This window comes from Strix uralensis, chromosome 5 (genome assembly GCF_047716275.1).
Source record: "Strix uralensis isolate ZFMK-TIS-50842 chromosome 5, bStrUra1, whole genome shotgun sequence".
NCBI lineage: Eukaryota > Metazoa > Chordata > Aves > Strigiformes > Strigidae > Strix > Strix uralensis.
In genome coordinates this window covers 82571578-82598883 of record NC_133976.1, presented here as the reverse complement: position 1 = coordinate 82598883, position 27306 = coordinate 82571578, and the positions used below count along the sequence as shown (strand labels likewise).

Below are 27306 nucleotides of genomic sequence, written 5' to 3'. Positions count from 1 at the left end.
ACTCCTTTAATTATATGTTTATTTTGTTCTTGGGCTCAGAATACCTCTTAAGAAAAGAAAGACCATCCCTGTGATAACTGTTTACTCCCTTGCCCTGCCACAAATTTCCTGTGTGACATCAGGCAAAGGCATTCAGGATGTCCTGTACCACTGTCCACCCAGGGTCAAAGAGGTTAATCGATAGCACTGAGGTAGCACAACAGTCACAGGGAGCTCGGATGGCTACTGTAATGACTGTGCACAAAAGTACTAGATAAAGGTAGGTAAATAACCATGGCTTCACCAGATACTCAGCTTTGCGGATGAGCCCTACATACAGCTGCAGTTCTACTGGTAGTGACAGCAGTCTGAGTGCACAGGTACCTGTTGGAGCCACCACCCACCTAATCTAGGAGGAGATTTTTCTGCAATATCTTTGGAATTAGTTTAAGATGTCTGTATCTTTTCACTCCTGCCTTGGAGCCACTCTCTTATTCCAGTGCTGGGCTTCCCACACAATCCTGCCAGGTTCACTCATATCCTGCTGTCCGTTCACTAGTCTGTTCTTACTCTCCTCCCACACCTTGCTCCACCAGGCTACTACCTCCATCTGCACTCCACAAACTACCGATACTCCAGTTTTGCCTCCCTCCTGTTCTCCCAACCCAAACCAGTCCCAGTCAGCAGGGTCCTGCTTTTCCAGACTCTGATTTTTACCTTCAATTGCAAAGCATAGAGGAAAAGGGACTGCTATTTCTTCACCTCTGAAATATGGCTGTAGGTAGTGGACTTCTTTCCTCCAAGGTTTCCTATGACCTGATGCTTTCTTGGCATGCTTTGCACTCCATAGATAAGAGGCAGCTTAGCGGCTGTAGATGGCAGTACCTTTTCTGAGCACTCCAGGTTACTTTTTCACTCCTACTTTTACCCTTGCAAACCTTTCTGTAACCACCTGAAGCCCATGACTGCATGTTACCCTGTGCATATTTTTCCATCCTGTGTTTCCCTATTGATTTCCACTTCTCAGTGGCCATTTTTGGCACATGGCTGTTGGCTCCAGTTGCACTGAATATGTGTTAGCACAGAATGTATGTTTGTCCATCGGCCTAAGGGCTGGGTGAAAGCCACTATGCCCAGGCCTGTATTTCTTTTTTGATTGCCTGTATACACTATACTTGCCAGAGTGGCTGTACTTCAGGCCTGTAAAGTGTCACGCTTGGTGTGCACACACATCTTCCTTTTTCTTTCCTTTCTGTGCTGTTTTCCAAACTTGCTATCTGTGTGGGGAGTTGAACTATACATGTCCAGTGTGTATCACTCTCTCCATTACAATCCTTGTGGTTCCATGTGCTTCAGGTGAACACTGTCAGACTGGTATGTTTTGTGTATTTGCTGCGATACAAGGCTCAGCATAGGAGGCACATGGTTTTTGACAGCATATCATGGGAATGCATACAAATTCACTGTTGCATGGGGTACAACTAAAGACACGGCATGGGTTTTGACATGTAATATTCATGATGTGGCCAGTGCAGCATATGAAGATGTATGTGCATTTAATGTGGTGTGAGGTGTGGCAGAAAAGGTGCATGTGTGTGTACAAGTGTGTCAGGGGTGAGCATGATGTAGTATTTCCACCATAAGGCGCAGGAAATAGCCTACACTTCTGTGTGTGTTCAAGGTAGTGTGTTCACAGGGGTGTATTTGTTGTGGGAACGATATGCAATGACTTTGCCTATTTGATGTGAGGCATTTTCAGCCCTGCTCACGTTATGTTTGGCAGCAAAGTGTCTTTGAACCCCAGGTAATGGAGGTAGGTGATGCTGCTGCATGAGAGCACGTCTCAGCCCTCTGTCATCTCCTGTGAGAGAGAAGGTGGATGGGCAGGCAATGACATCAAAGGGTAAGGAAAGCTTTCTGTTCCTGCTAATCTTGGTGCACTCTGAGGGTAAAAAAAAGGCAGGTGCTACTGGGGGAATAATAGGATACTGGAAGAGAGAAGAGGCAGAGCCAGTCTCAGCTACAAGCTAAAGGTAAAGGGTTTACTTCAGGAAGGACTCTATGTTTGGAGAAGGATATATACCATCAACTCCCTGATGTTAGGAGACACTCTCAAGTTCCTCAGGCAGTTGCCACCCTCTTGTAGACCCCCCGTGCTTCTAGAGAGCTCCATCAGTCCTTTGGGAGCTGCATCCATAATGCTGAGCACTGGCAGAAGAGATCATATCTGGGGGAGCAAAGCCAGATTTCCTGCAGAAAGGAAACAGGCTGCAGATTTAGTGGCAGGTGTGAGACTTGCCATGTACACATTGCATGTGCTGGGAACACTGAATGGGGATGCTTTTGCCCCAATACACAGCAAAAAGTTATATCCTCTGCAAACACTAGGGATTTACATTCACTGACCTAAAGGCATGCTGCTACATGGAAGACTATTTCAAATGGGTCAAGTAGCAAGTAGCAAAGACAAGGAGGAAAGCTGTCTGAAAAGGTTACATGAATTGGCTCAAGGGGTGGTAAAGTACACCAAAGGCTAGCAGAATGTCCTGCTAAAGGTAGTAGGGACTGCTACCTCCTGAAAGCTCTCTAGGTTCCTGAGTGGTGGTGGACACCGCAGGAGACTGCTCAGATGATCAGAGAGGATTGTAGCAAAAAGCCAAAACAGGGTCCTGAGCCCTGGCAAAGACTCCTCTAAGCTGTGGGGGAAAAAAAAAGTGGACAAGATATGAATCATATCCAGTACATTTAAGCTGAATGCAGTTCTAGCAATGTCCTCACCTGAAAATGAGGATCTTTATGTGCTCCTGCTGCTTTCACGTATCACTCTTTATAGCATTTATTTATTAACAATCTTTTAATTCCCAGAGAACAATACAACATTCAGATGATATTGTCCAGAGTGCAAAATCAGGGAGAATTAGACCCTTACTTTACAGAAAGGTGCTGCAAGATCCAGCTTTTTCAGGAGAATATTAACTAATTCCTGTAACACATGTATATTCAGGCATGAGCTGTGCTTTGGGATGACTGCAAGCTTCGAGGAACACAAATACCACGGGACTTGCAACATCCTCCTATAGAGATTGGCAGCGCAAGCTGGGGCAGCTGCTGTTTGTGGTCAGCTGTGCTCTGCCTGGGTCAGTCCTGCAACTGCCGTGCCAGCAATGAGCTCGCTAGTCACACTCTGTGCCTCACCCCGGGGGAGCATTTATCCGAGATTGAGTGACAGGAATGAGCTGGAGTTTCTCCCTCTGGTAGTCTTATTTCTGTTTTAATCAGTGTTTCTTTCATCTCAAACATGACTGTTTTATGGAAGTGAAAACATGAGTCTTTAGCATAATTTGGGACCTTTTATGTTAGTCCAGATATCCTTCACGGTGATGTTGTCAGGCCTTAATGTCCCAGGCCATTGCTCTCCTTAGGTAGTCTCTGCTCCCGGAGAATATTTTCTTCCAAAGCAAGCATCAGGATGACTGGAGAGAGGATCCCAGGTGCAGCGATAGTGACCAAGGCAGAGTATTAATTACTTAACCTCTCTTAACCAGCTGAGCCCTCAGTTTCCCCCAGGCCTTGCTCCAATCCCATTTCCATAACCCACAGAATAAAGGTGACAGCCTTTGAGCGCAGGCTAACATTTCACATATGGACCAGGCAAATCGCAGTCAGCAAATGCACCCGCCTGCTGTTTCTCCCAGCGATGGCACTGACACAAACATGCAAAGCAGCATGACAGGTATAAAAACTGATGCACCATTTTCCTAGGACGGGTGAAAGGGGGAGTGGGAGAGGCTTGTTTAAGCATACTCCATAGTGGCTTTCTACTTGAGCCAGCACACAATAATACCACAACCTAGACAGCAAAACCTGCACTACGTTTGGAGCTGAAATTCAAAATATTTCAGCTTATAGTGTAAGCTTTTAGCTGATCTCTGCCCATCTGGCTGGTGTCACAGCACCCTTCTGTCATTCAGTGGAAGCTCGTTTTAGTCCCGATGGTGGGTATGAGCACAGAAGCTGCTGCTGTGGGCAGGCTGAGTTTACACGGTGCAGGATGAATTACTGCCTCTCCCTCAGCACTAGCAACTAAAGCTCACACTGTGGCTCCACCCTGTATGCAGTGGGGAAGAGAAGATCCTATTAGGGCTAGGAACTTTTATTCCTATGAGTTTCACTGTTGTAATTCTTGACTTCAGTGCTCCAAGCAACTCCCTTGCTCAGTGTGTGGCAGGGCGAGAGCTGACGGTCGCTCCTCGGCAGCACCAGCATGGCTGGTTTCTGCCGCTCCAGCCAGTGGCACCCACACCAACCACAGGTGACGAGGAGGAGGGGGAAGGTGGAAGAAGCAGCACGTCTCTCGTCACTTCCCCAGGTGACTGCACATCCCTTTCCTCCTGATGTGCTGCCAGCGCCTGACACGGAGTTATGGCGCTGAGCAAATGGCGGCCACTGGTCTCACCAGTTCCCAAGACTCCCTCCCTCTCAGCGCACAAATACCTGCAAGGAAAAGCAGCCCAGATCTGCTGTTACTGCAGGCTTACTTTTTAGAGTCCCAGATTTCCTTATCTCTGCTCTTCCTATCTTTAGAGGGCCCCAAGGCATGGAAGGGCCTCCCCAGGGCCTCCCCCACACCCTCTGCCAATGGCTGGGAGTCCCACCTCAGCCTGAGCTGTGATGAGGTAGTGAGGGCTCCCTGAGGGACATGGCTGTCAGGGCACCATGGGACCCATCCTGCTGCACCCAACAGGGCAGTGGGGCAGGCCCAGGTGTGGTAGCCAGGCTCAGGCACAAAGCCCCAACCCTAAGGCTCATGGTGGCATGAGGCAGGTCAAGGCAGGAATCCCATCTGCAGGCCAGGGCCAGGATCAGGCCCAGTGACATGGGCATGGGGGTGGGCTGAGGCTGGGCCCTGCAGGGCTCATGGCTGGGCAGGGCACGGCTGTGGTGGTGCTGGGACAGGGGCCAACAGCCCTGCGTGGGCTGAGATGGGATCCTGGGCCATGGGCAGTGTGACAGGTAGCCCTGGGGGCCGGCAGGGACAGTCAGGGCTGGTGGTGACCTGGGGGCCCCGTCATGTGGCTAGGACTATTCAGGGCCTTAAAATGGCAGAGAATGCCTCAGTAAATCCACTACACTTCTTAATGCTTTCTCATGTCATCCAGGTCTAATTAAAGTTCATGTTGGTGGCACGGCAAGACACAGCCAGGTGTGTGTGACAACATAATCAAAAAAAGGAGAAATGACTTGTTCTGGTAGACAGGATAGAGTAAATCTGGGATTCTGGAAAAATGTAGCAGCAAGAAGTTCTGGCAAAGCAATCCCTTTATTTACAAGCCCACATCAGGAAGAAATGCCAGTCACCCATTTTGGACCAAGCCTGTGATTTTCAAATGCATCTTTATTGATTGGTTGATTTAGCTCAAGTAGTATGAACTTTATTTTACAAGAACCTGCAGCTAACCAACACAAAAAAAATTACCGTCGTTACCTCGTACAATACCGGACTAGCGCAAAAACAGAAGTAAATGCCACAATCCAGTTAAAAGAACCATAAAATAACTAAATTAAACTGTAAACTCTACATGTAACAAACGGCTGAGATTAGTCCCACACATGTCACTTATCAACCCAGCAGCGGGAGGGGAGGGGAGGTCTGAACACAAAACCAAGCACCCCAGATGCCAGCTTTCTCCCCTGAGCATGCCTAAGCACGGGCTCATTTGAGACAACACACAACCACGTGCTTGGCAGCACGGTGTGAGCAAGTGGGACAGCAGCAGAGAGATGCACACCATCTGCCTGCATCTTGTCTTTTACCCTAGAAAGCCTCCTGGGTCTGTTCTCTGCTTCAGAACATTCAGAGCTTCCTAAAACAAGAGAGCGATGCAGATTTGCACCCAAAGGATATGAAAAATGGCTTGTAACTGGAAGAGAGTGGGCCAAAAAGAGAGGACTGAGCACTGCAGGCAGAAACTGAAGTTATCTAAGTTGGCAGTAGGTACAACTCATCCAAACACATTTATTCCAGATGAACACACGATGGAAGAGCAAACCTGAAGTTCAGGATGAAAAACTGGGGATACTAACCCACTCATTCCATCCACTGTTCCCCCATTTTCTGTTTGCCCGTTACGACTACTGTCTACATCCTTTGCGGTCCCTCCCTTCTCTCGCATTCTTCTGCTACTTCCCATATCACACGGGCAGTGACTCTCCTGCCCCACTCACTGCCTTCCCTGACCTTCACACAGTTCTTCCAGTGACTCCCACTTCACACTCCCAGCCTGCTCTTCTGCCTCGTGTACCTCTGCGGAACAACAGTCAGAGAAGGCTGAAACCTGATTTCCTGTCTTCCACAATCAGAGGAGCACTCATTCCTGAGGAACGCAGAGAACTGAGATCTAACTTAACGTAAACAGAGCAAACGCCTTCAACTTCTTTTGGAATCTGCCTGTCTTCATCCTTCTTGTCTTTTCCTCCCTCTTGGTCCATCTCTTAAATGTAGGAATGTTTACAGTAGTTCAGGTCCAGTTCTCCAATTTTTAGATAAAACCTCAGAACTTTCCCGAAAGCCAGCTCACTCCCCAAACCCCATCCCTTCATTAGAGTTATGGCAGTTATGGGAAAATCTGCTGTTTGTGCCACTGGGAAGAAACTGCTTTGGCATGACAGCATAAGGCTTACACAGGACAGCATCTATCTGGCACCCTTCTAAGAACAACATTGGCTTAAAGTAAAATAATTAAAAAAAAAAACCTACAGAGAACTATTCCCCTTCCCCTTCAAGTCTAAAAGCACCTCTCCTGTGGTGAAGAGTGGCACTGTTGTCCATTCACAAAAAGCCAGCAGAACACACGTGGGAGCAACTGATTTCTTCCGCTTGTGCATGTGGTGCAAGGGCTGTACAGGGATGAGACATGGAAGGAAAGACTAAACCCACAGGACTTCTGCCATCTTCAAATCTGCAGAAGACTGATACAAGGACAACACTGATATATAATTTTCTGTGTTCACCAATAACAATACTTAGTTGCCTTAATGCACAGCAAGGGAGACTAAAGTTAGGTAGCAAGAAAAGCTCTCTCACTTGTAGGCTAGCTAGGAACTGAACAGACAATCTCAGCAGCCTCCAGGATCTGCCTCAGTGAAGTCCACTAAGAACAAGTTTAATGAGCAGCCACGGTGGACATTTTTGGTATACTCAGTCCTGTCTCAGAGCTGGAGTGGGCTAGTCATTCTTTTGAGGTCCTTTCTAGACCTGTGCTTACAAGTTTATCGGTTGACTTCACTGAAAAGAACAAAAGGGTCGTCTCTAATTTTTCTGTCCAGCACTTGCAACTAAAGTAACAAAGGAAAAAAAAATAAAATCCTTCCTTCTTTTCCCCAACCTTCACATCTCACAGCTGAGGAGTTCCCAGCCCTCAGAGTTAGCCCTTCTGATACTGATGGAAGTGATGGGAAACACAATACTCTTGGAACGCTTCACAGGTAGCAGTTGGGAGTGAGGACTGTCAGCACAGGACAGCCTTGTGTGACAGCCAGAGTGACGTATTTCACAGCTCACTGAATGCTCACAGGAGTGCAGCCCATGCCACGGGCTAGGCGTGACAGGGTCAGTGTACAATACATGGCATGCCTTCTTCATCCAGTGAAAGGGTTACACAAAAATGGCCATCCTGCCCAGTCACTCTCCTGGAGCTCCACCACATTGGCTTGTCTAGCAGCCTCCAGTACTGGCTAACTACTTCCAGCTGTGGCAAGAGAAGAACTATGAACAGTGGAGTGTTCCCATCCCTCAGCACAGAACCTCTCGTTCGCCTTTCAGTTCACCCTTTCATACACTGTCCCCCTACCCTCCCTCCCCTCAATTTAAAAAATAATGGTTATAATTAATGCATGGAAGGTGATGGCATTGTGCATGTGGTTCACTTCCAGTTCTCTTCCCCTCTTCTCAGGCATCCTCCTTCCTCCTCTCCAACATGCCCCCCCCCCCCCCCCCAGTCCATTCCATCAGTCCATCTCGCCTGCATGCTTGAGGGGCTGGTGCTCACTTGCCATAGACACTCTCATCGCTGTAGGCCACATAGAGAAAATAGTCCTCCTCGTGGTTATCCTGCAAGGGGAGAAAGGGAGAGAGTAACAAACCAAAGCCCTGTAACTCACTACATGTGAAAAAGCCCAACCAAGAGATCACTGTAACAAGTGGGCGTAACCTCTCTTTTGCTCCTTCTCCTCCTTTACATTCATACCAAAGAGAGTGTATAGCAACTCCCTCTCTCTGGCCACAGCTCTACTTCTAAATTCAGGCATGTCACTTTTCTAGACACAGTGAATTTACCTGAAGAGCCACAGCCAGAGTGTGCTGCAAACATGCAACAGAAACAGCTCTGACTGTTGCAGGCTCTGCAGCAGAATCTCAGCACTGGTATTGGTAACCACTGGTATGGCCTTAAGATCAAGAGGAGGGACTTGGAAGGCTTTAACAAGTCAAAAACCACCTCTAGATACTTCAGTATTAGGTAAATGTGGTTATATTTGTCGTTTTTCAGAACATATTGAGAAGTGGCTGTATTTCTAGTCCTGTTTTACATATGGACAGTAAAGCTGAGATGTTAAAGTGATTACACTGACACAGAAAGTCTGCAAAGTGCCGGGAACAGAGAGTCCTGACTTCAGGTCTGGACAGTTAGATATACCTTCCTCCTACATGTCCAGATTTGGAAAACTCCCTGTGTGCGTTAATCTTATATTACCTTCATCAGTCCACATACAAATTGTCCAGTTATTGTCAAAAAGTGACAGGTCAAACAAGGCTCATGGCACCATACTGGAGCTCTCCTATTAAAACACACTAACACAAGCAGAAGGAGAAATCAAGGAGAAATCAATCCAGGCTGCAAACCAGCCACGATATAATGGCTATATAATTGAGGAACATTCCTCTGATGGGCACAGAACACGCCTTTAAGGTCGATCAAATAACACTGCTCAGTAGAAATGCTGGGCAGCAATGCTCACAGTGTCCTACAAGGTCTTCCAGTATACAGGATGAGTGATGAAAATGTAATTCTGAACAAAGAATAAGTGTTTATTCTTGTTTAACATATGTAGAGACTCAGTGTCATAGTATGTATGTTGCTCAGTGATACTGTGTTCTTTTACTGGCTAAAAGGAAATCTCTTTTGTATAAACATGAAAGCTAGTGCACATGTTCTGCCACACCCCCCTCACTCCAGACACAATCTTTCATCTGAAATACAAATAATAAAGTGGTTTATTTCAATACTTCGTTAAAGTAGTAGGACCAATGTATCACTGCTGGGGTAAGTATTCAACACCTGGTACGACCACCTTTTCAACTAGCAAATAATCAGTTGAAATCATGAGGCTCCCTGGGCTCCTCTTTATAACTGCAGGATGAAACTTCCCCAAACAGATGATGGGATATAGCCCAGGCCGAGAGGGTCCACTTTCAGGTGTCTGTGACCAAGCGGCACCCACTGCCAGTGGAGTAGTGCTCAGCTGCCCTTCAGTGAGGATATGCATTCTTCCAGACACTCCAACAAAGAGAGAAAGAGATGGGCCAGGCTTACCTCATACAGCTGGCCCATGGTAGCACTGGTGGGAGGGATGGTATTATTGACAAAGAAGAACAGGGCATCTTCTGGCCTCAGGTGGATTCGCTTTCGGATTAAGAAGTAGAACTGGCCAACTGGAGAGGAACAGAGGAGAATGCCTTAGATGCAGAAAAAACGCTTTGGTTTGGGTTTGTTTGTTTTGTTTTGTGTTTTTATCCTAACCATGGTTGTTTTCTTTTGGTGGTGGAAGTCACATGCTGTATGTAAAAAGTAGGGAAAAAATGAACAATGCAGGAAAGAAAGCAGTGACTTCATGTTTGTAACCACACTAGCAGCAAACCCACTTGGAGCTGGCAGTTTGTCAGGTACGTGCCTGAAGGCCATGTACCCTCTAAATCCACACTCCACCTACTACAGTATGACATGCTCTACTGTGGGGATTGGTGGGAAGAGCTCTAACTAGCTTAACCTTTAAATCCTATAGATCAAAGACACCTTGGAGAATTTAGCCTTGGTGTAAACGGTCATACCATTCCTGAAAAAAAAGCTCCTGAAAACAAATTCCTTACTATTTGCTGAGCTATGCTGCACAAGAAAGTATTCCGCAATCCATTATATACTGCAAGAAAAAGAAATGCTGTTCCTTTAACTCGTTCATGTTCTCAAATGAAAACAAATGTAATCACACACAAAATGGCCATGACCATTCGGTAAAGGAACTCTGTAGCCATGACTCCAACCACAGGGGTGGAAAACAATGGGACTATTTCAAGAACTTGTCTCTTCCTGCAACAAGGATACAGCTTCTGGCAACTCTGCAGTTAGGTCATCATTTACTGATGATTATGCTACTGCCTATGATACACAATTCAGACATTTTCATCATGGCTAAAAGTCAGCTGTGACACATGCCTGTTAGTGAAGTCAGTGCGATACCTCAGAAGATCTCAGAGAATTCTGCATGTTGCAATCCCGGCTGTAAGGTAAAATACAACAAGAACAGCCAGGTAAACCGGGGCAATGATAAGGTGTTGAGTCTGTCTGGATATTTTCTTGGTCCTGATAACAAAAAGCACTTCTGAGATGTTCTCAGTGAAAAATCAGGAAGAAAGGAGGTAGACACTGTTACCTGTGAGGTCAGAAGGCACAAGATACTTCCTTTTGTCTAGGTCGGGTACTCTGGCTTTTGGTGCTTTTTCCACAATTACCTGGAGAGAGACAGTGAGAGAAAGTAAGAAACAACTCATGAGTACCATAAAATGAAACGGATCAAAAAGCATCAATGGAAAAGGATATTACCCTTGGAGAGAGATGGTGCTACCAGGCCTTTAGAAACGTATTTAGTCTCTAACACATATAAAACATTAAAGAACAGATAGGTGAGAAGAAGACTCGCTGGCAATAGCTGTGCTGGGAGCTCAGGAGTGAGTAAAAAATGGGAGACTGAACAGACATAAAAATAAACCATAACGGTTGAGAAAAAAAAAATCAGGTCACCTTGATGGTCCCAATGCAGGTTAATTTTGTATGAAGGAGGTGCCAGGGGGCTAGTACATGAACCTAAGAAGTATCACAAGTAAGCTGAACTGTTTTCCAGGTTACAGTTCCAAACTGCCTGGCACAAAATCAGCCCTGCTCCCAGTAGTCCCACATCCTAATTTCTGCATTCACCAATACCAAGTGCTCTAGACTGAAGCAAAGATTTAAACTACAGCTCATTGGGGAATGGGGATTTTTTTAACCCCCAGTTCTTTAGTAGTTATGTTCTACTCTAAAATCCATATCCTTTAAGGTTATTTTCCCTACTCCATATAGTTCTAGACATTTCCTTATTCATATAAATATCCAATAACTAAAACACAGGCTACCATGTGGGCAACTGGACCCACAGAGACCTTTGACACAAAATACTAATCCTCATTATATTCTAATGTCATTACAACATAGAAAAATACAAAGCTCAGCAGCTTTAAGGTCAAACAGACCAAAAAATCTTCTGCTACAGGAATTTTTTTGTTACCAGAGCTAGGCAAACTGTTTACCTCAGAAGCAGGAAGTATTCCAAAGTGACCTGATTTCCTTCCACGAAAAAAGCCTTGGAAACCTTTGGAACGACTGGCTTTGTGCAGAAAAAAATTGCAGGCAGTTGTTTGGTATTTGGGTTTTTTTTTGGTGATACGTATTTTTGAACTGGTAAGAGATAGATATTGCATGATTCAACCTATTTGGCTTGCTGTTCTGCAGAAGCCATTTTGACCATCTACACAAGAAGCTGGATTTTGTGAACCTCCTCAACTTTTTCTGTTAGACCCTATAATTGTAAACACTCCATCTGAGACACTGTGGGACTAATTTCTGAGGGCTCTGTGCTCCCATAGCTCTTTGGCAACCTAAATCAGCATCTGTATTTGTTGTGTAACAGAAAAGGCTGAACTGCTGTGGACTAAGCCTTCTTTGGAAGCAAAATGGTGGCATCACATCAGTGAGACACTATGCCAGAGGAAAATGTCATGACTATGAGCTTGGTCTATTTAACCTGGACAAAGTGCCATGCTAACTCACCTCCTTCTAGATCCAAGTGAATATCTGCAAAGCATGTCACACCACAGAGATGCTACCTTGGGCATCTCCTCCCTGTGCTCCATTTGGATGCTGCCAACACAGAAAAAAAACCCTGAAAATGCTAAGTTTGATTTTAAAATAGAAATGTGGGTGTCTCTGCTACTTCAGGAACTTCAAGCACCTCAATTAGTACGAGGCATTCAAGCTCTTTCAGGCAGTTTGCAGTAGGACATGCACTTCTCTACAAGATGCAGTTGGTAAATGCTATGAAGGAAGGACAGGTCCACAATCCCACTGAACAGCTGCAGGCTGAACAGCAACAGCAGTTCACACATTTTTTTTACCCACACATCCAACAAGGCAATATCCAACACAATCAACTGCAGTGGAAACCTTCAGTTCTTGCCTCCAATTTTAAAAACTACTGACAAGCAGAACTGCTAGCTAGCAGCACTGGTATGACCACCCTGACTTAAAAGGGTGCCTTGTAGCTTGGTCATTAGATAATAAAGGAAAAAAAAAATCATGCCTATGAGGAAGAGGTGAGAGTGTTGGTGCTTCTAAGTCCCTAGGAAAGACTTAAACCAGATCATCACGGAGTTTAAGAGAGATCTCCCTCTTGCAAAGCGGCAGGGAAGGAATAGAGGTGCTCTGCTGATCTATCAACGGTAGTCAGTTTGCCTGATAATGCAGGTATCTCTTCTGAAGCACTAAACCCTTCACACACACAAACAAACCTATAAAGAAAATCCAAAGGGCAGATACAGATTATCTGTATGTCTGTTGTTGCTGGGTGGTGACTGTGGTAGTGCGGGACCGCGCCACAATATAATCTCAGCAAAATGCTGAGATGTATCAGGGCACTGCAGTGTAGGCAGCCAAACGGACGTCATCTTCAAGGATCCTGCTGTCGGGAAGGGCAGAGACAGAAGTGATGTAAAGAACAAGTTGTCTGCTGCATTCGTTTGCTCCGTATGCAGCTCTGACAACAGGCTACCCCCGACAATTCACATCTGGGCCTCGTCATGCGTCATTTTCATTTATCCCTAACTACAGCACACCTTGTTATCCTGGTCCTGGCCTTCTCCATAAAGATCTGCTGATGTCTCCCTACCTTGACCTCTTTTATCTCTTGCCAGACCAGGTCTGATCCTGGGCTCCCCACATGGCTCTTCCAGACACATCTCTCAGGATCTGCTGTACAATCTGCCATGTTAATCCTCAATTTACAGCTCGTCTCACTCCTGACCTACAGAGCCCTCTGCGGTCCTTATCACAAACGACAGAACCGCACACGCTTCACCGCTGACCCGCTGCGTGCTCAATCCGCTCTGCTATGCCAGGCCTCCCAAAACCAGCTAGAACAAATCCACCCAAATACTGACTTCCAAAAACTTTTGCAAGTCCAGTTGAGGGCCACTCCCAAGATGAAAAACGGTGTTAGCCTGCAGGGAAAACGTGTAGTTTAACTGTTCCCCCTTGTCCTTAGATTTACAGTGGAGTCCAAGTTATTCTGCATGCAGTACCCCTGGGCAGTAAATCTAGGACAGACCTCTCCAGTGGGGATGGAAAGAAAGAACATTCGCAAAACGTTTATTAAAAAGGAACCAAAAAAAAAAATCACAATTAATTTGATTTGTCATTTCTTTTTCCCAATTATTATTAGTCATTTTAAAGCTAGAAGTTTTCCAGAGGTACTCCAAAGGGACCTGAGGATGAGGAAGCAAAGTTTAGCTAGAAGATGACCTTGTTTTCCAAGTGACGTTTTTTTCCACAGGATGATTAAACAGGAGGGCAGAAAGACTGAGAAGTATCATTCTTCTCTCATACAAAGGGAAAGAACAGCGCAAGACTGTATCGAAAAGAAAAAAGTAAAACAAAAATAAAGGGAAAATATCAGATGACGCGGATGTTTTCTGTGAAGAGTACCGGGTTAACCCACTCATTGTTCTCCTCCATTTTCACAGAGCTAATGGTAAGCTCCTTCCCCACCCCCCAACCCCACGCACGCAGGCTGCCAGAAAAAGCCCAGCAGCGTTCTCGCTCCGAGTTACTGCGGAGCCCCGAAAAAAGGGGGGGTACCGCGCCCCGCACCCACCCCCCCACACACACCTTCCGACAGAATAAACACCCACGGCTCTGCGCTAGAGAGAAAAGCAGCCTGGAAATTGAAATCAGATCAAGATCGCCTTTACTAATCTCTTTCGCCTTAAGAAATAAAGCAAGAAGCAGGCGGCGGGGAGAACAAAGGGGCCGAGCGCGGAGGCGAGCCGGGCCTGCGGGGACCCCCGCCGCTGCCCTCGCCCCCCCCACACTCACGGGGACTCTGTCGGGGTATTTCTTCCTGATTTTCTCCCCTTCTTTTTTCCTGTACTCGAACGGGTGGTCTTCCTTGTACTGGAACTTCATGCTGCCGGGCTCTCCGGGTCCCTCCCCGACGGCCGGTTCCTCAGCGAGCCCCGGGACTCCCCCTCAAGCGCTGCGCAACCCCCCGCCCCACCGCCGGAGCGCACCGGCCGCTGACGGCGCTCTGACGTCACGGGGACACACCCACCCACCCGTGACGCCACGAGGCCGCCGGGGCGGGGCTCGCGGCCGCACCGCCCGGGGGAGGTGGGGCCGGGAAGGCGCAGGCCCTTCACGGATCGGGGAAGAGGGGGGTGTGCCCCTCTCTGCTCCTACATTGATTTATTGCGCCGCAATCATAAAATAAATAATTTTAAAGTAACAAATTTTTTTAATAAGGCAGCAAAATAGACGCTTGAGCAACGCCGCAAACACAACGCCCCCCCCAGCGTGACTCAGGGGTTATAAATACAGCACGAGGAGGCACATCATCCCCCCGAGCCGGCGGGTATGGCCGCCGCGCTGCCCCTTCCCTCTCTCCCGGGTGCCGTGGGAGCGGAGCTCCGCGTCCCTCGTGGGAGGCTTGAGTGCCTCTGCTTGGCTAAAACGGGGGTAACGAGCCCAATCTTTTAAGTGGCTGTGAGATACAAGACCAGAAAAGCGTCAGTTTTCGTGACGGTGCCTGTCGCTGTTGGATCTGGATTGTTGCCCTGTTTATAACATCTCAGTTCAACAACAAGGGGCAGAAAGTGTGTGGCGTAATGTGCCAGACCAGATGCACGTTACAAACAGCAGACAGTCAAAGGGAACTGTCTGCAAACAAGCCAAAACAGCCGGCCAATTTTAGCCCAGTTACTCAGCTGATACATACTTGGATTGTGTTTGTTTTTTTCTAGGAGTAGTTGGGCTCACAATTATTTACTGACCAGTAAAAGGGAAGGTATGCTCAAATCAGGACAAGAATGAATTGCTTCTACCTTGGGGACAATGAATGGGAGTGTATCAAGTAATTCTTTCATCGCATGCCTCATCCAGAGAAGCAGAACTTTCCCAAGGAGGTACTAGCTGTAGTAGCAGGCACTGAGCAGATTTTGGATGCGTAAGGTGACTCTTCGAGGCCACGCCAGTGGCAGAGGTGAGAGGACCCATGTTTCCCATGTCTGATTCAACCCTGTGCCAGTGTGTTGATGCAAAATAAACAAGGTTAGGAAAAGACATGTTGCTGTTTCTCTGGCACTCTGCTCCTACAGCACGGCTAGAATGGAAAAAATCCAGACTATAGCAGAGAGTCAGCTTGAATCCTGAAGAAATTGAAGAGCAAGCTGGATGCTCCTCAATGATAAAAATAGGATCAGGGGACAATAAAGCCCTGGTCTTTTTCTAGAAGTACTCATATAAAATCCTTTAAGCTGCCCCAAGAAACTCATAGGACTGGTGGTTTTATCCCTATATATTGATACGCACACTTGAGCTGCCTGCAGGGTGGGACTCACGCCGACACCAGCGGTCAACTACAAATCCTCACAGCAGATCCGGGGTGTTAGCTTGTGCTTTCTGCCTTGTGGAGAGCTGTTTCATCATGTACTGGCCACCACTCGCCTTTGCACTCAATAGCACGCTGCTTCTTGAACTCAGAGGCCTTTTGGTAATGCTCCATCTCCAAGCCTTGGTGGACTGGGATCTCTCGTCTTGAACATAAGTGGGAGAGACATGGAGGAAATACATTTACTTAGTTGTAGATGGGCTCAGATGGTGGCAGCTCCCAAATAATCTTGCCTGGCACAGGAGTGTAAAGGGGCACGGGATAGAAATCTCACCTACACTTCTAATGTAGGCATGTACAGCTGAGCCTGTCACTCTGAACTGCCTTTGTGGTCAATGGCAATAAATAGGCATGTTGGGGGGGGATTTTTCTCACCTGAATCATGGCATCTAGTTTTGGATGGCCGAAGCGTGCCTCCAAGAACTCTGGCAAGTGCTTTAGTGTCTAAGCTCTTACTACTCAGGATGGTGTAGTGTGACCTCTCGCATGGCTCAGCTCCAGCAGGTGCGTGCCCAAATCTCAGAGGGACAGAGCAGCCCACAGTGGGAATGGCACAGGCCGGTGTGTCCCAGCCTTTAAATTCATGTGTGTAAGGTTTGTACAGGAAGCATCAGGTTTCTGTCCGTCCTAGGACATGTCAGCATTTCCCCATGGCTGCAGGGAGTGTCAGAGGATCTCAGAAGGGTGAGTCAGAAGGAAGGCATTATTTTTGTGCAGTACCATAGTGCACAAATAGCCTAGACTGAAGGAATCCCAGGGTTTAGAGCAGGGGAAAATTATGGTTTCATGGCATTGTGGTTTTCTGTAATACCCATGTTTGGCCTTCTTGACTCCTAACTGGCTGCATCAGAGCAGTTGCTGAAGTGTATTGAAGGTCTGTAGTGATGTAGATTCCTCTTCCTCAAGGACAAAAGAGAGGAAATTTTCTAGACTGTTTCACCCAGGCTATGAACACCTTCTGGCAATTTTAACAGATGATTTCAAACGCCCGTTGTCCTGTAAATTGCTGTTTCCATCTCCAGGACTATACACAAGGCAGCTGAGCTAGCATCTAGTTCTCCTCCCCCAACAGATCCCACGTGAGGATCACGAATCTCCGTACTGAACTCTTCCTGCCCTGATGATGCAGCCCTGGATGTGCAGCCGCAAGACTCACTCCTCCCACTTCCCTGCACTGAATTCCCAGCCTTCTCCTCCAGCTCAATAATAACAATAAAGTCACTGGCACAACAGCAGGCAGGAAGATGATACATGCAGAAGCAGTGACAAACAGCTAATCATCTGACTTGGAGCTCTTATTAAAATGTCAACCCATGGGCATGTGACAAATCCCACATTCTGGGTCTGTGTGCTAGAGGGGGGAACTGGAAATGGGGTTGGCTAGTTTTCCTACCCTGGACTGCCAGCAGAAAGTGGTCTTCCATGGAGTGTCAAAACAATATACTACTTCTCAACCTAGAGTGTCAGAGCACCTCTGAGCATGTAGTGAATTGCTGTGTCTGCAGCTCATGTAGGCAGAGGTTCGCTCTAAAAGGGATTCCCCAAGCGTTGCCAATGCTGTAGCCATAGAAGCAGGAGATAAAAATATTTGCACAAATCTGGCAGCAGGGTTTGTAAGCTGTGCTGTACCACACAGTGCTCCAGGGGCACTGCTAGGAGATCTGCAGTGCACTGCTGTGAAGTGAAGCTAGCTTAGGTAGCTAACCAGCTAAAATTCTGTGAATTAAGGATAAAAAGATCCATTATTTGTGCTGTGTTTCTTGGAGATGCCATCTAGGTGGATGTCTCTTGGCAACCCCTTGGAGCTGCTGTTCAGCTACCTGTAACTCTGGACTCCCTTGGGTATTTCTTTCATTAGTACCTCCCCTTGGGTGCTTATTCCATTTGTGCCTCCATAAGCTATCTTTATTTTTGTTTTTTAATCTTTAGTGTGGATTCAGCATATTAAAGCCTCTCTTGTCATAAAACTTCTGCTTTGTAGTCTGAATGGTGATTAAGCCACAGATGGTGTACCTGAAGTCACTTGTGATTGTGCTCTGTTTGATGTCCATCTATGGCACAGTCCTTGCCTGGTGTCTCTCCTGCACCACTCGTGACTGGTCACCAGTTTCATTTGACACTGGATCTATTGCAGCCTCAGAGCCAGAACAGGCGCATTGGCCCTGGGTGAGGGCACAGGGTTAGTCACTCCCAACAAACAATGGCTAATTGTGTAGATGTTTTCCTTTCCTGTAGGAAATGGCTCAGTATTGTCTATGCTGAGCTGCTCTATTTTCTACAGGTTCTTATTTTTTCGAAAGAGCTACTCAATCCTCCCAAACTTGATTGCATGGCCCAGCCTCAGCTCGAGTTGCTTATGTGCATACAAATGATGTTATGAGGAGATTAAGGAAAATACCTTGTGTGGTGAAAAGCAGCAGTAACAGACAGAAACCCAGATCTGAATAACACAAGTCTGAGATCCCTTTGTTCCAGCCAATGATTCGGAGTTGCCTGTTGGGGACGTGTATTCTTGTTATTTACAGTCCTGTGAAAACAAAGGAGCAATGCAACAGTGGGGACAAAGGGGTGTTTCTGAAGACGGGTCTTTAAATACCACATGTTCTAGGGGAATCCAGGGGTGGCGTGGACAACTCCTTTGCAGCACCTGGTGTCGCTGTACTCTTGTTCCCCTCATGTGGCTCCAGCCCAAATTGTGCGCATGCTGAAGGTGGCCAGTGGAGACTGGTTGCCCTTTCTCCTTCCGTATCACTTGTCCTATGCTTGCTTGGGGCCCACCCTTTTCCCAGTGTTTGGTCAAGGGTTGGGTGAACAAGTGAGCTGAAACCGAGCCAAGGGTCAGGGACTGGGTTATGATATAGTTATCTTCAGTACTTTGCGCATCGTTTTCCCCATCTGCAGATGGAATACTAAGGGTTGTCTGATGCGTAGGCAGTGTGACAGCATGGATAAAGTCTGTAAAGTCCATAGGGATCTTTGGATGCAGATACTTAATTATTCATAATGAAAGAAAATTGCTTTTGATGGTATTCTCTCACTTATTGTGCAGGATATTGGAGTGCTTTGCAGGAAATGGGTACTCCAGTGCAGCACCTTGACACCAGTGGCTGTAAACAGCAGCTGAACAAATCCTAAAATTATTTAATGATTAATAGAAACCTTTTATTTTCCAATGTATGTTATTCTGTATTTGTGAGCAATTCATGTCCCTGTTGCTCTTAAGCATGGGAAAAACAGTTGCTACTTGAACATTTGTTTGTGTTGCATGAAAGTATTAGTTCTTTACGTTTAATAATAATGTTTAATTATCAGTCTGAAAGCATAAAAGATTTCAGAGTGCTTATTTGGCCAGTATAATACAACACACAAAGTATATTCAGTGTCCAGACTCATCAGTGTGATGGAACCACCACTAATGGTGTAAAAAAATCCAGCTGAGTAACAGCAAATTGCAGTACCAAGTAGCAGTTTACCACTGTAAATAAATAAACTTGCTCTATTTTTATGTCCTGTCATCCTGCTTCTTCACAAAGTATATGTGATCTTTATGGGCTGTCCTCATGTTTGGATTGTTTGTGAGGAGAGAATGTTTTTGAATCGTAACAGATCTGAGGGCGAGACTGAAGTGTCTGCAGTCACTGAGAGCTGGCTTTGCTTTCGTACACACCTTTCTGTGGTTAAATAGGGTGTCTGTAGGTCTGCTTCTGGTTTTTGTTTGTTTTAATCTGGTGTTTTATCATGTCCTATGGGCTCTGAGTGCTCATCTGAAGTCAGTTTAGTAGGAAACAAATCCCTGAGCAAGTGAAGTTATATCTATCATTATTGTCACTTGAAATATTTTGGATGTCTTGCCAGTAAAAAAAACTTGAAGGTATTTGCTCTAGCAACTAAGAACTGAGTGAGACAAGCAGAGAAGGATGTGAGCAGACGGGAAGGGACAGGAGAGTTAGAAAATACTGGCTCTGGTCAAGGGAAAAACGCCAAAGTCAGCAGGTAATGCCCAGCTCTGGCTATGACCTGTAATTTTTCCCCTTGAAACTGAGAAAGGAGATAGCAGAGGTGATTTGATGCAGCGGAGGGGAAAACTTAAGAATTTTGAAACTTCCCTTTTTATTGCACATCTTAGAAAAAAAATCACGCTGTAATTATTACTGCGAATGAATAATAATTGCGCATTCCTGGCTTGCGAGGCAGGATCGCGGCCCTGTGGAGCAGCGCTGCCATCTCGTGTTCAACGCCCGCACAGCTCGGGGCTCGTAGGCCGCAGGAAAGGCGGGGAAGGCGGCGGGGGAACGGTATGTTCCCCCTGGAAACGGTTGTGAAGGCTTCCAGGAAGTTTCTGGGCTTGATAGTGCTTGACGCAGGTTCAGCAGATCCAAATATCTCTGCTCCTTTCAGGCCTTTACCGTGGAGTAAACAAGAGCGTTCCAGGAAATGTTCTGCAGCTTGGTGGAGAAAACAGGCTTGAACTGGGCTTCAGAGCACAACTGATGAAATAGGTCACTCCAGTAGATGTTCCACAAACAGTTGTTACTATTATTTCAAGCGTGCTGTTTAGCAGAAGCGACATAACCTTATATGGCATTTATTTATCCATCCCAGTTTATCACTCACTAATGGTACAGTTAGGTAATGACTAGGCAATTCAGGAAGAAGTTTGTGTATGCCCTTGGATACAAAATTCCTGTGACTGGTCAAGGTCTGGGACATCATCAAAGATGTTTTGGTTGTTCAGTTTGGCTTTATGCTACACCTGAAGCTATCTTACCAACCTTCTCTAAAATTCTCTATGGCTGTAACTTCAACAGCAGCTAGGCTCCTAAACATGTTTAGGGACCTGGTCCTTGTTGTCCTTATCTACAAAATAACTGTATTTTCTGTATTTCACAGGAAAGCAGATCAGCATCTTAAGGACAGTGAGAATTTGAGTACTCCAGTAGGAAGGGCCATGCAGGCACTTCAGAAAGATGTGATATCCGTGACCTGTGTGTTCATATCAACATTAACATATACATGCAATCCATTCATGGCTGCTTATCCTGTGACATTTGATGTCCTTCTGCTTTAATGTTTTCAGTTGCTGAACCTGGGGTAGAGACAATACTGATGTAATCCAACAGTGCCCTTATGAGTACCTAGTCCAAGAAAACATTTTGCAGATTATCCATACCTATGGTCATCCAAACAGTTTGATTAATATTTCTGGGTGATTCAGTGTATTTGTATCAATCAGGAAAGATAAATTATTTCTATCTGAGAAATGGTTTAAATGTTTTAAATGGTCTTATTTAATTTGATCTGCTTTTGACAGCAACATTAGGAATAATTAATAATACAATATGAATGCAATTAAAATGTGATTAAGCTTTATTTCGGGGTAGTGTTCTTGCTCCTCCCCTCATTTGATCTGTTAGCACATACATCATAATATTTAATTCAAATGTAAGAGTTTGTGACTACTATTTCAGAATTGATATATATCCTATTCAGAACCAGTCTGTCTTCATTCTATGTATCCTGTAGGATATTTAGGGCATATATTGCACATACTACAAATGTATGCTGCCCTTTGCTTACATGCAGATTGTGTTTCTACACAGCTTTTTTTTTTTTTTTTTTAATTATAAGTGGTTGGCACTTTCCAGAAGTTTGGTGTTATTATTGGTTATTACGACCCTCTCACATGTCTTTTGCTTTTTCCTGTTGTGAAAACCTCTCTGCCATCTCCAGGAAACGTAGGCTGGAGGCAAGCAGAATGAGCCAGCATCTGCAATCTCCCTGCAGGTCACTAGCCTGCAAAGTGGCTCAGCACCTTGATCCTGCTGCCTGTTTATTCCTGCAAACTGTGATACTAGTGATGTGTGTATGTAATAAATGGACATGGAGAATGCCAATGGCCAATTATCTCAAGGAGGTGTCAAAAGGAGCCATCAAAATATGCTGGATCTGAAAATAATTGGAATTTTAGTCTGGTTTTTTCCCTTTCTCATTAGACTAAGGAAGTTAATCTGATATTCCTAACCCTGCCCAGAAAAATGAGTCTCTGCACATAACTATTCTGTATTATTTGCTACTCAGTAAAAACAGGCACTAGTGTCCTGGGAGGGCTGGCTGGGCATCCTTGCCCTCAGCAGATGCCTGCAGTTTTTCCTCCGGCACTGGATCCAGGTCTGGCACTTTCTGCCCTGCCTTGGCGACTGTGAACCTGCTCATGCGCAGAGCTTCTTCGTAGACTGGAGGAGTGTCTGATGCTGAGAGGGGTGGTGTTCCCTGCGCAGCGTTATGGGAGTGTGCCACCGCTAATATCCTCCTGGCAGCAGGCCCAAACACAGAATGGAGAGCTGAAAGGGAGCAGACAAAAGCTGTTTGCCTCAACCTGAAAGCACCATGCGATTAGAGGAGGACAAATATATCTGCAGTGCACAGGCTTTTCTCTCCCCACAGCCTGAATGTTTTCCTTTTCCTGCCCCTTCATCCTTCCCTAAAAGGGCAGTATGTGAAACCCTATCAGCAACATCCCACAATGACTCTTTCCTCAAATGCCACCAAGGCTCGTAGCTGCCCTAATTCCACCCAAACATGTCTCACAGCTGATTCACCATCTGGCTGCATTTGCTACATGAAGCCTCGTGAGCATCTTAATTTGTACTATGTACAGATGCGGCTTTCCCCACATCTGGCCGTGAACTTCCCTCTGTCAGCCTTGGGGTGCTGTAATCTGGGCTTTTTGCAGTGCAGCCCCTCACTTCAGGGTGTGCTGAGGTCCCCAGCCTCTGTCAAAGCCAACTCACAGGTAATGGTGCTCTGGAGGGTGCTGTCATGATCAAAAGCAATGACAGTGACCTCGTAGGGCTGAGGACCCGATTCCTCCCCCGTCTGACGGCAATGAAAACAGCATCTCACGCAGACAGAAACCAGGCCACACAGGAGCAGCAGCCCACCGATCACCACCACCAGCCTGGAAAGGGAGAGGACACAGAATTAGGACAGAAAGGTTTTGTTTGCAGGAGACCTCTTAATGTCTCTCCCTGCTTAAAGCAAGGCTAACCTCAAAGCTAGACAAAGTCGTCTTGGCCCCTTGTCCAGCAGAGTTGGGACAGTCTCCAGGGATGGAGATCCCGTGTCCTCTCCAGGCACATGTTCCAGTGCTGCACCATCCTTGGGGGAAGCATTTTTTCCTTTTGTCTACTCAGAATTTCCCTGTATGCAGCTTGGCCACTCACCTCAGGTCCTTCTGCTGCACACCTCTGAGAAGGCTCTGCCTCTATCTTCTCTCAAGATCCACCTTAGGTAGTGGAAAACTGCGATTAGGTTGCCCCCTTAGCCTCCTCCAGGCTAAACAAACCTGGTCCTTTCAGCCCCTCCTCACACATCATGTCCTCTGGACCCCTGACCATTTTATTGGCTCTCCATTGGACTTGCTTCAGTTTATCAACATCTCTTTTGCACTGGGGGACCAAAACTGGACTAGATATTCCAGATGTGTCCTCATGAGTGACAAGCAGAGAGAAACCATATCTCTCCATCTGCTGGCTATACTCTTATTAATGCAGCCTTGTAAATATCCAACAACTACCATCCTTTTTAATCTCATCCTGGTGAGAATTACTAAGGAATCAGACTGAAATTACTTTTAAAATGGGCCTTTTAAAAGGCGTATTGTGCCATGAATGCTTTATTAATATTGTTCATCTGACTAAATTAGTATGTGGAATGAAAAAGGAGGCTGGCAAGTCAACATTTGTTAAAGACGACGTGATAGCTAAGGGGTTGCCTTGCTACTGTAGAGCATTAGAATGTCCCAAGAGAAAGCAGAGGGTGGCATCACACTTGAGCAGCTCACATTTAATCCCACTCTTTACTACTGGAATTGTCCAGAGATGCAGATATTTAGAGTAAACATATGCCATCTTACCAGATATACCACAAACGGTCCCACTCCGTACCTGAACAACTGAGGATAAGAAGGTACAAGAAATAGTTAGCCACAGAATACTAAATAAATGGGAAGATCCCTACTGTACCCTCTTCCAGCTCCCCTCACACTCCTCGCTTACTGTCCAGCTTCTAAATGGCAAAACGATGAGAAACTCACTGTGCTTAGTGCAGGATACAGTTGTCCAACATCATCAATCTCCCTGTTTGGTGACTTTCCGTTCTGTTTGGCTTTATCTCTTTTATTTTCTCCTGATATTTGTGCCTGCCGAATTCTGTTTGCAAACCTTAGGGATCTGCATTCACAATTGTTGTGTCTTCTTTTGTCAGAATATCATTTCTGTTATTCTGACACATGACATCACCAAAAGTAGTATTCACCAAAGCAGTATATTTGAAACTGATTTTTCAAGGAAAGGTCAATTCCAAATTCATAATCTCAGTCAACCAAAATTACACCAGAAAGCTCTTAGCTATTGCAGTTACCCAAATACCTGCCAGGAACACTACTGCATGATGGGTATGTTGATCAATAAAAATAGTAATACACTTCACATTCAAAACAATGGAAATTTTATGTGAGTTTTCAATAGTTGCAATTAAATAAGCTTTTCTGGAAGGTGTCAGTCACCATGTCATAACACTGATGTCTACTACTGCCTTTGTCCTACCCTGCTTTTGGAAAAGAGTGCAAGATTGACAAATACTCACAGTTCAGCGTTGAGGCAGCTTTCCTCACCTCTCACCTGGGGGAACTAGAAGGAGAAGACCAAACAAGGCACAGCTAGAGTGAATTAAGTCTTTGTCATACGCAACTTTTATCTCTGTTACCTAGACTATTATCAGTCTGAGTCTCCTACGGTAAGGACTTACTGTTATCTATCTTCCGTTGTTTCTATCATATATTCTGCTGTAGATTTTAAGTTACTGTGATACCAGCTGCATTGTTTCATATCTTAACTTCCCATAGTCATTAAAATCCTACTTAGCACTGTTCCCAGCACAGACCCTGGCTTACCTTCAGCCTCACCACAGGTTTCCCTTTCCCCACCACAAGCTATGTCATGCTACAGATGTAGATCCTTCTCCATGCTCAAATATTAACAATCTTAAATGTCCTGCTCCATATCCCCCCAGCACTCTTACCCTTCTCATTCCTTTTCCTTGAGTACTCTGATGTCTGTGTTACCATCCCTGGAATAGCAGCAAATATTATTCTCTTCTGTGTGTTTGTCTTTTATATGTCCAGTTCTTTTTAATATCAGGGAAATTATTGTGACTGTCAATTGCTAATGCCTCTCCATCTTTCCAAGGTAACTCCATAACTGAGCAGAGACCCCATGAAAAGGAACCTGAGATGTGACTTACCCATAAGAAACACCCTAAAACAATGCAGATCATGACTGGGCTGCGCATCCCCACAGGATGGTTCTGTGGCCTCTTGGTGTCTCAAGCTGCTCAATGTCTTCTTGTCCTTTTTAGTTTCAGTTCATCCTCACCAGTCCACTGAGCAGGAGAGGAGCAGATTCCTTGTTGTGTGTTGAATGCAATCTCTTCTTCCTGCTCTACCCCTTTCTGTCCTTCTTTGGGTCTATTCTTCTTTGCCCTTCAGGTTTTTGCTTTCTCTCTTTCCCTCTTTGTCACTGGCAGTACCTGTTTGTTTCTGCTTGTCTCCTTTTGCTATTCTCTTGGCCTGTTTCTCTCCCTCTTTTGAAGGGATCTCTAAAGCCTTCCAGTCAGATCAGGAGAAAAGCGGTGTCTACAAGTTCTTTAGATGTTGAACTAGTTCGGTGAAGGGCATCATGAGATCTCTGCAGACCTGCACCTTCCCTTCGGTGAGCAGAAAGGGTCTCTGGGTTTGTTCATTCCCAATTATTCCTCTCCCCGCCCCTACCCTGAGGGGGGTGTTTTGAAGGTCACATTATTGACCTTTTTAAACGGAGTTCAGATTCCTCTCCCTTCTCCAGTACCTTTTCTGCTCTTGCAGTCATACTGTCCTGCCTCTGTGGATTCAATCTATTGACTTTAGCCATATGATCAACATCCAGAGTGTATGTTACAAGTGAGATGTTCCTGCTGAAGTGAAAGCACTTGCAATATAATAATTATATAAAGCATTTTAGATATGTATAGTTATATGTGTATGTGTATATACACACACACACATATATGCATATGCAATACCTTTTGTATCTCCCATCTCCCATTTTAAGGCTCTGCCACCATCCCTCCTACCTGGCAGTCCTGCAGCTGACATTCTGCTCACTCACTGGTCCCACTCCTGAACTTCCTGCATGGCCAGCCCAGTCCCCCCAAATATTTTGCATCACAGGGAATACATGTTGATTCTCCTATCCTGGATACTATTTGTCCTGCAGCTGGTTAAATTTGGAGGTTCCATTCAACAAGCCACTAATTTTCTCTCTCTTGTAAAACTGCTTTAGATTTCTGTTACTGCCTGTGGCTATTCAGAATGTTATTACAGGCATATAATTGCGTTCACCTTCTCTTTCTCTTTTGAATAGCTGAGATGATAGAAAAAATACCCTCAATAATGTGTTACTATTTGTGTTTGGGAACCACCTGGGACTGGTGCATAAATATATGTTAAGGGCAGGCTAGCAACTAGAGAAACTTGTTGCCCCATGTTGCAATCACAATGCATTCACATTAAACTGGTGAATCATTAGCCTCAGTGATGCATATTAGAGTTGCAGAGCAGAACCAATGGATTCATGAACATAATGTGTTCTCCCAAGGCAGGCTAAAAACCATTTACCATTCTATAATTATAAAAGTAGTGGTGCAGTATGAACATGCCTTAGCATAGGTCGGTCGGTCTGTCTATCTATCTATCTATCCATCCATCCATCCATCCATCCTAGTCTACTGTTGGAAGAAGGTTTCTGAGTCCTGATAGACAAATAAGAAACATAGAAGCATGAGCTATTGGTTTTGTATTTACATGGGAATTGTCCAATATTCTTTTTGTCTCTCCTTAAATTCTTTTGTGTATTATAGGAGTTTTAGAGGAAAAGACCCAACAGAACTGTAAAATAGCCTTTTGTGTACATACAACTTTTAAAACTGGTGGGATTCAATGTGGAAAACAAGTGCAAATTACCAATGTTTTTCAGGGGCTTTTTACTATCAGTGTGATAATAGATTATCACTTGTTTTTTAGCTGAAATTCAGGCTCATGAGAATTTCAAATTCTACAATGATCAAATATCAGATAAAGTGATAAAAAATTTCTCTAAAGAAAAAGCAGCAGTGTGACACAAAACAGTGACCCCTCCAAAAGCATATCATGACTCATTCTTGCTGAAACTTACTGATCATTTTTTTTTTTTTTCTATTTTTATG

At 45.4% G+C, this 27306-nt stretch overlaps 2 protein-coding genes across 2 annotated transcripts; both read right to left on the bottom strand.

The window, feature by feature from the left end:
* Positions 1-5356: 5356 nt before the first annotated feature.
* Positions 5357-14650, bottom strand: GABARAPL1 (GABA type A receptor associated protein like 1). The gene is made up of 4 exons (XM_074872023.1): positions 14436-14650; positions 10684-10762; positions 9570-9688; positions 5357-8089 (listed from the first exon to the last, which is right to left on the bottom strand). Exons 1-4 carry the CDS (start codon positions 14523-14525, stop codon positions 8024-8026), a joined length of 354 nt encoding a protein of 117 aa, XP_074728124.1. The 5' UTR covers positions 14526-14650; the 3' UTR covers positions 5357-8023.
* Positions 14651-21354: 6704 nt separating this feature from the next.
* Positions 21355-25756, bottom strand: TMEM52B (transmembrane protein 52B). The gene is made up of 5 exons (XM_074869504.1): positions 25309-25756; positions 24652-24695; positions 23921-23959; positions 22797-22963; positions 21355-22346 (listed from the first exon to the last, which is right to left on the bottom strand). Exons 1-5 carry the CDS (start codon positions 25354-25356, stop codon positions 22096-22098), a joined length of 549 nt encoding a protein of 182 aa, XP_074725605.1. The 5' UTR covers positions 25357-25756; the 3' UTR covers positions 21355-22095.
* Positions 25757-27306: the final 1550 nt, after the last annotated feature.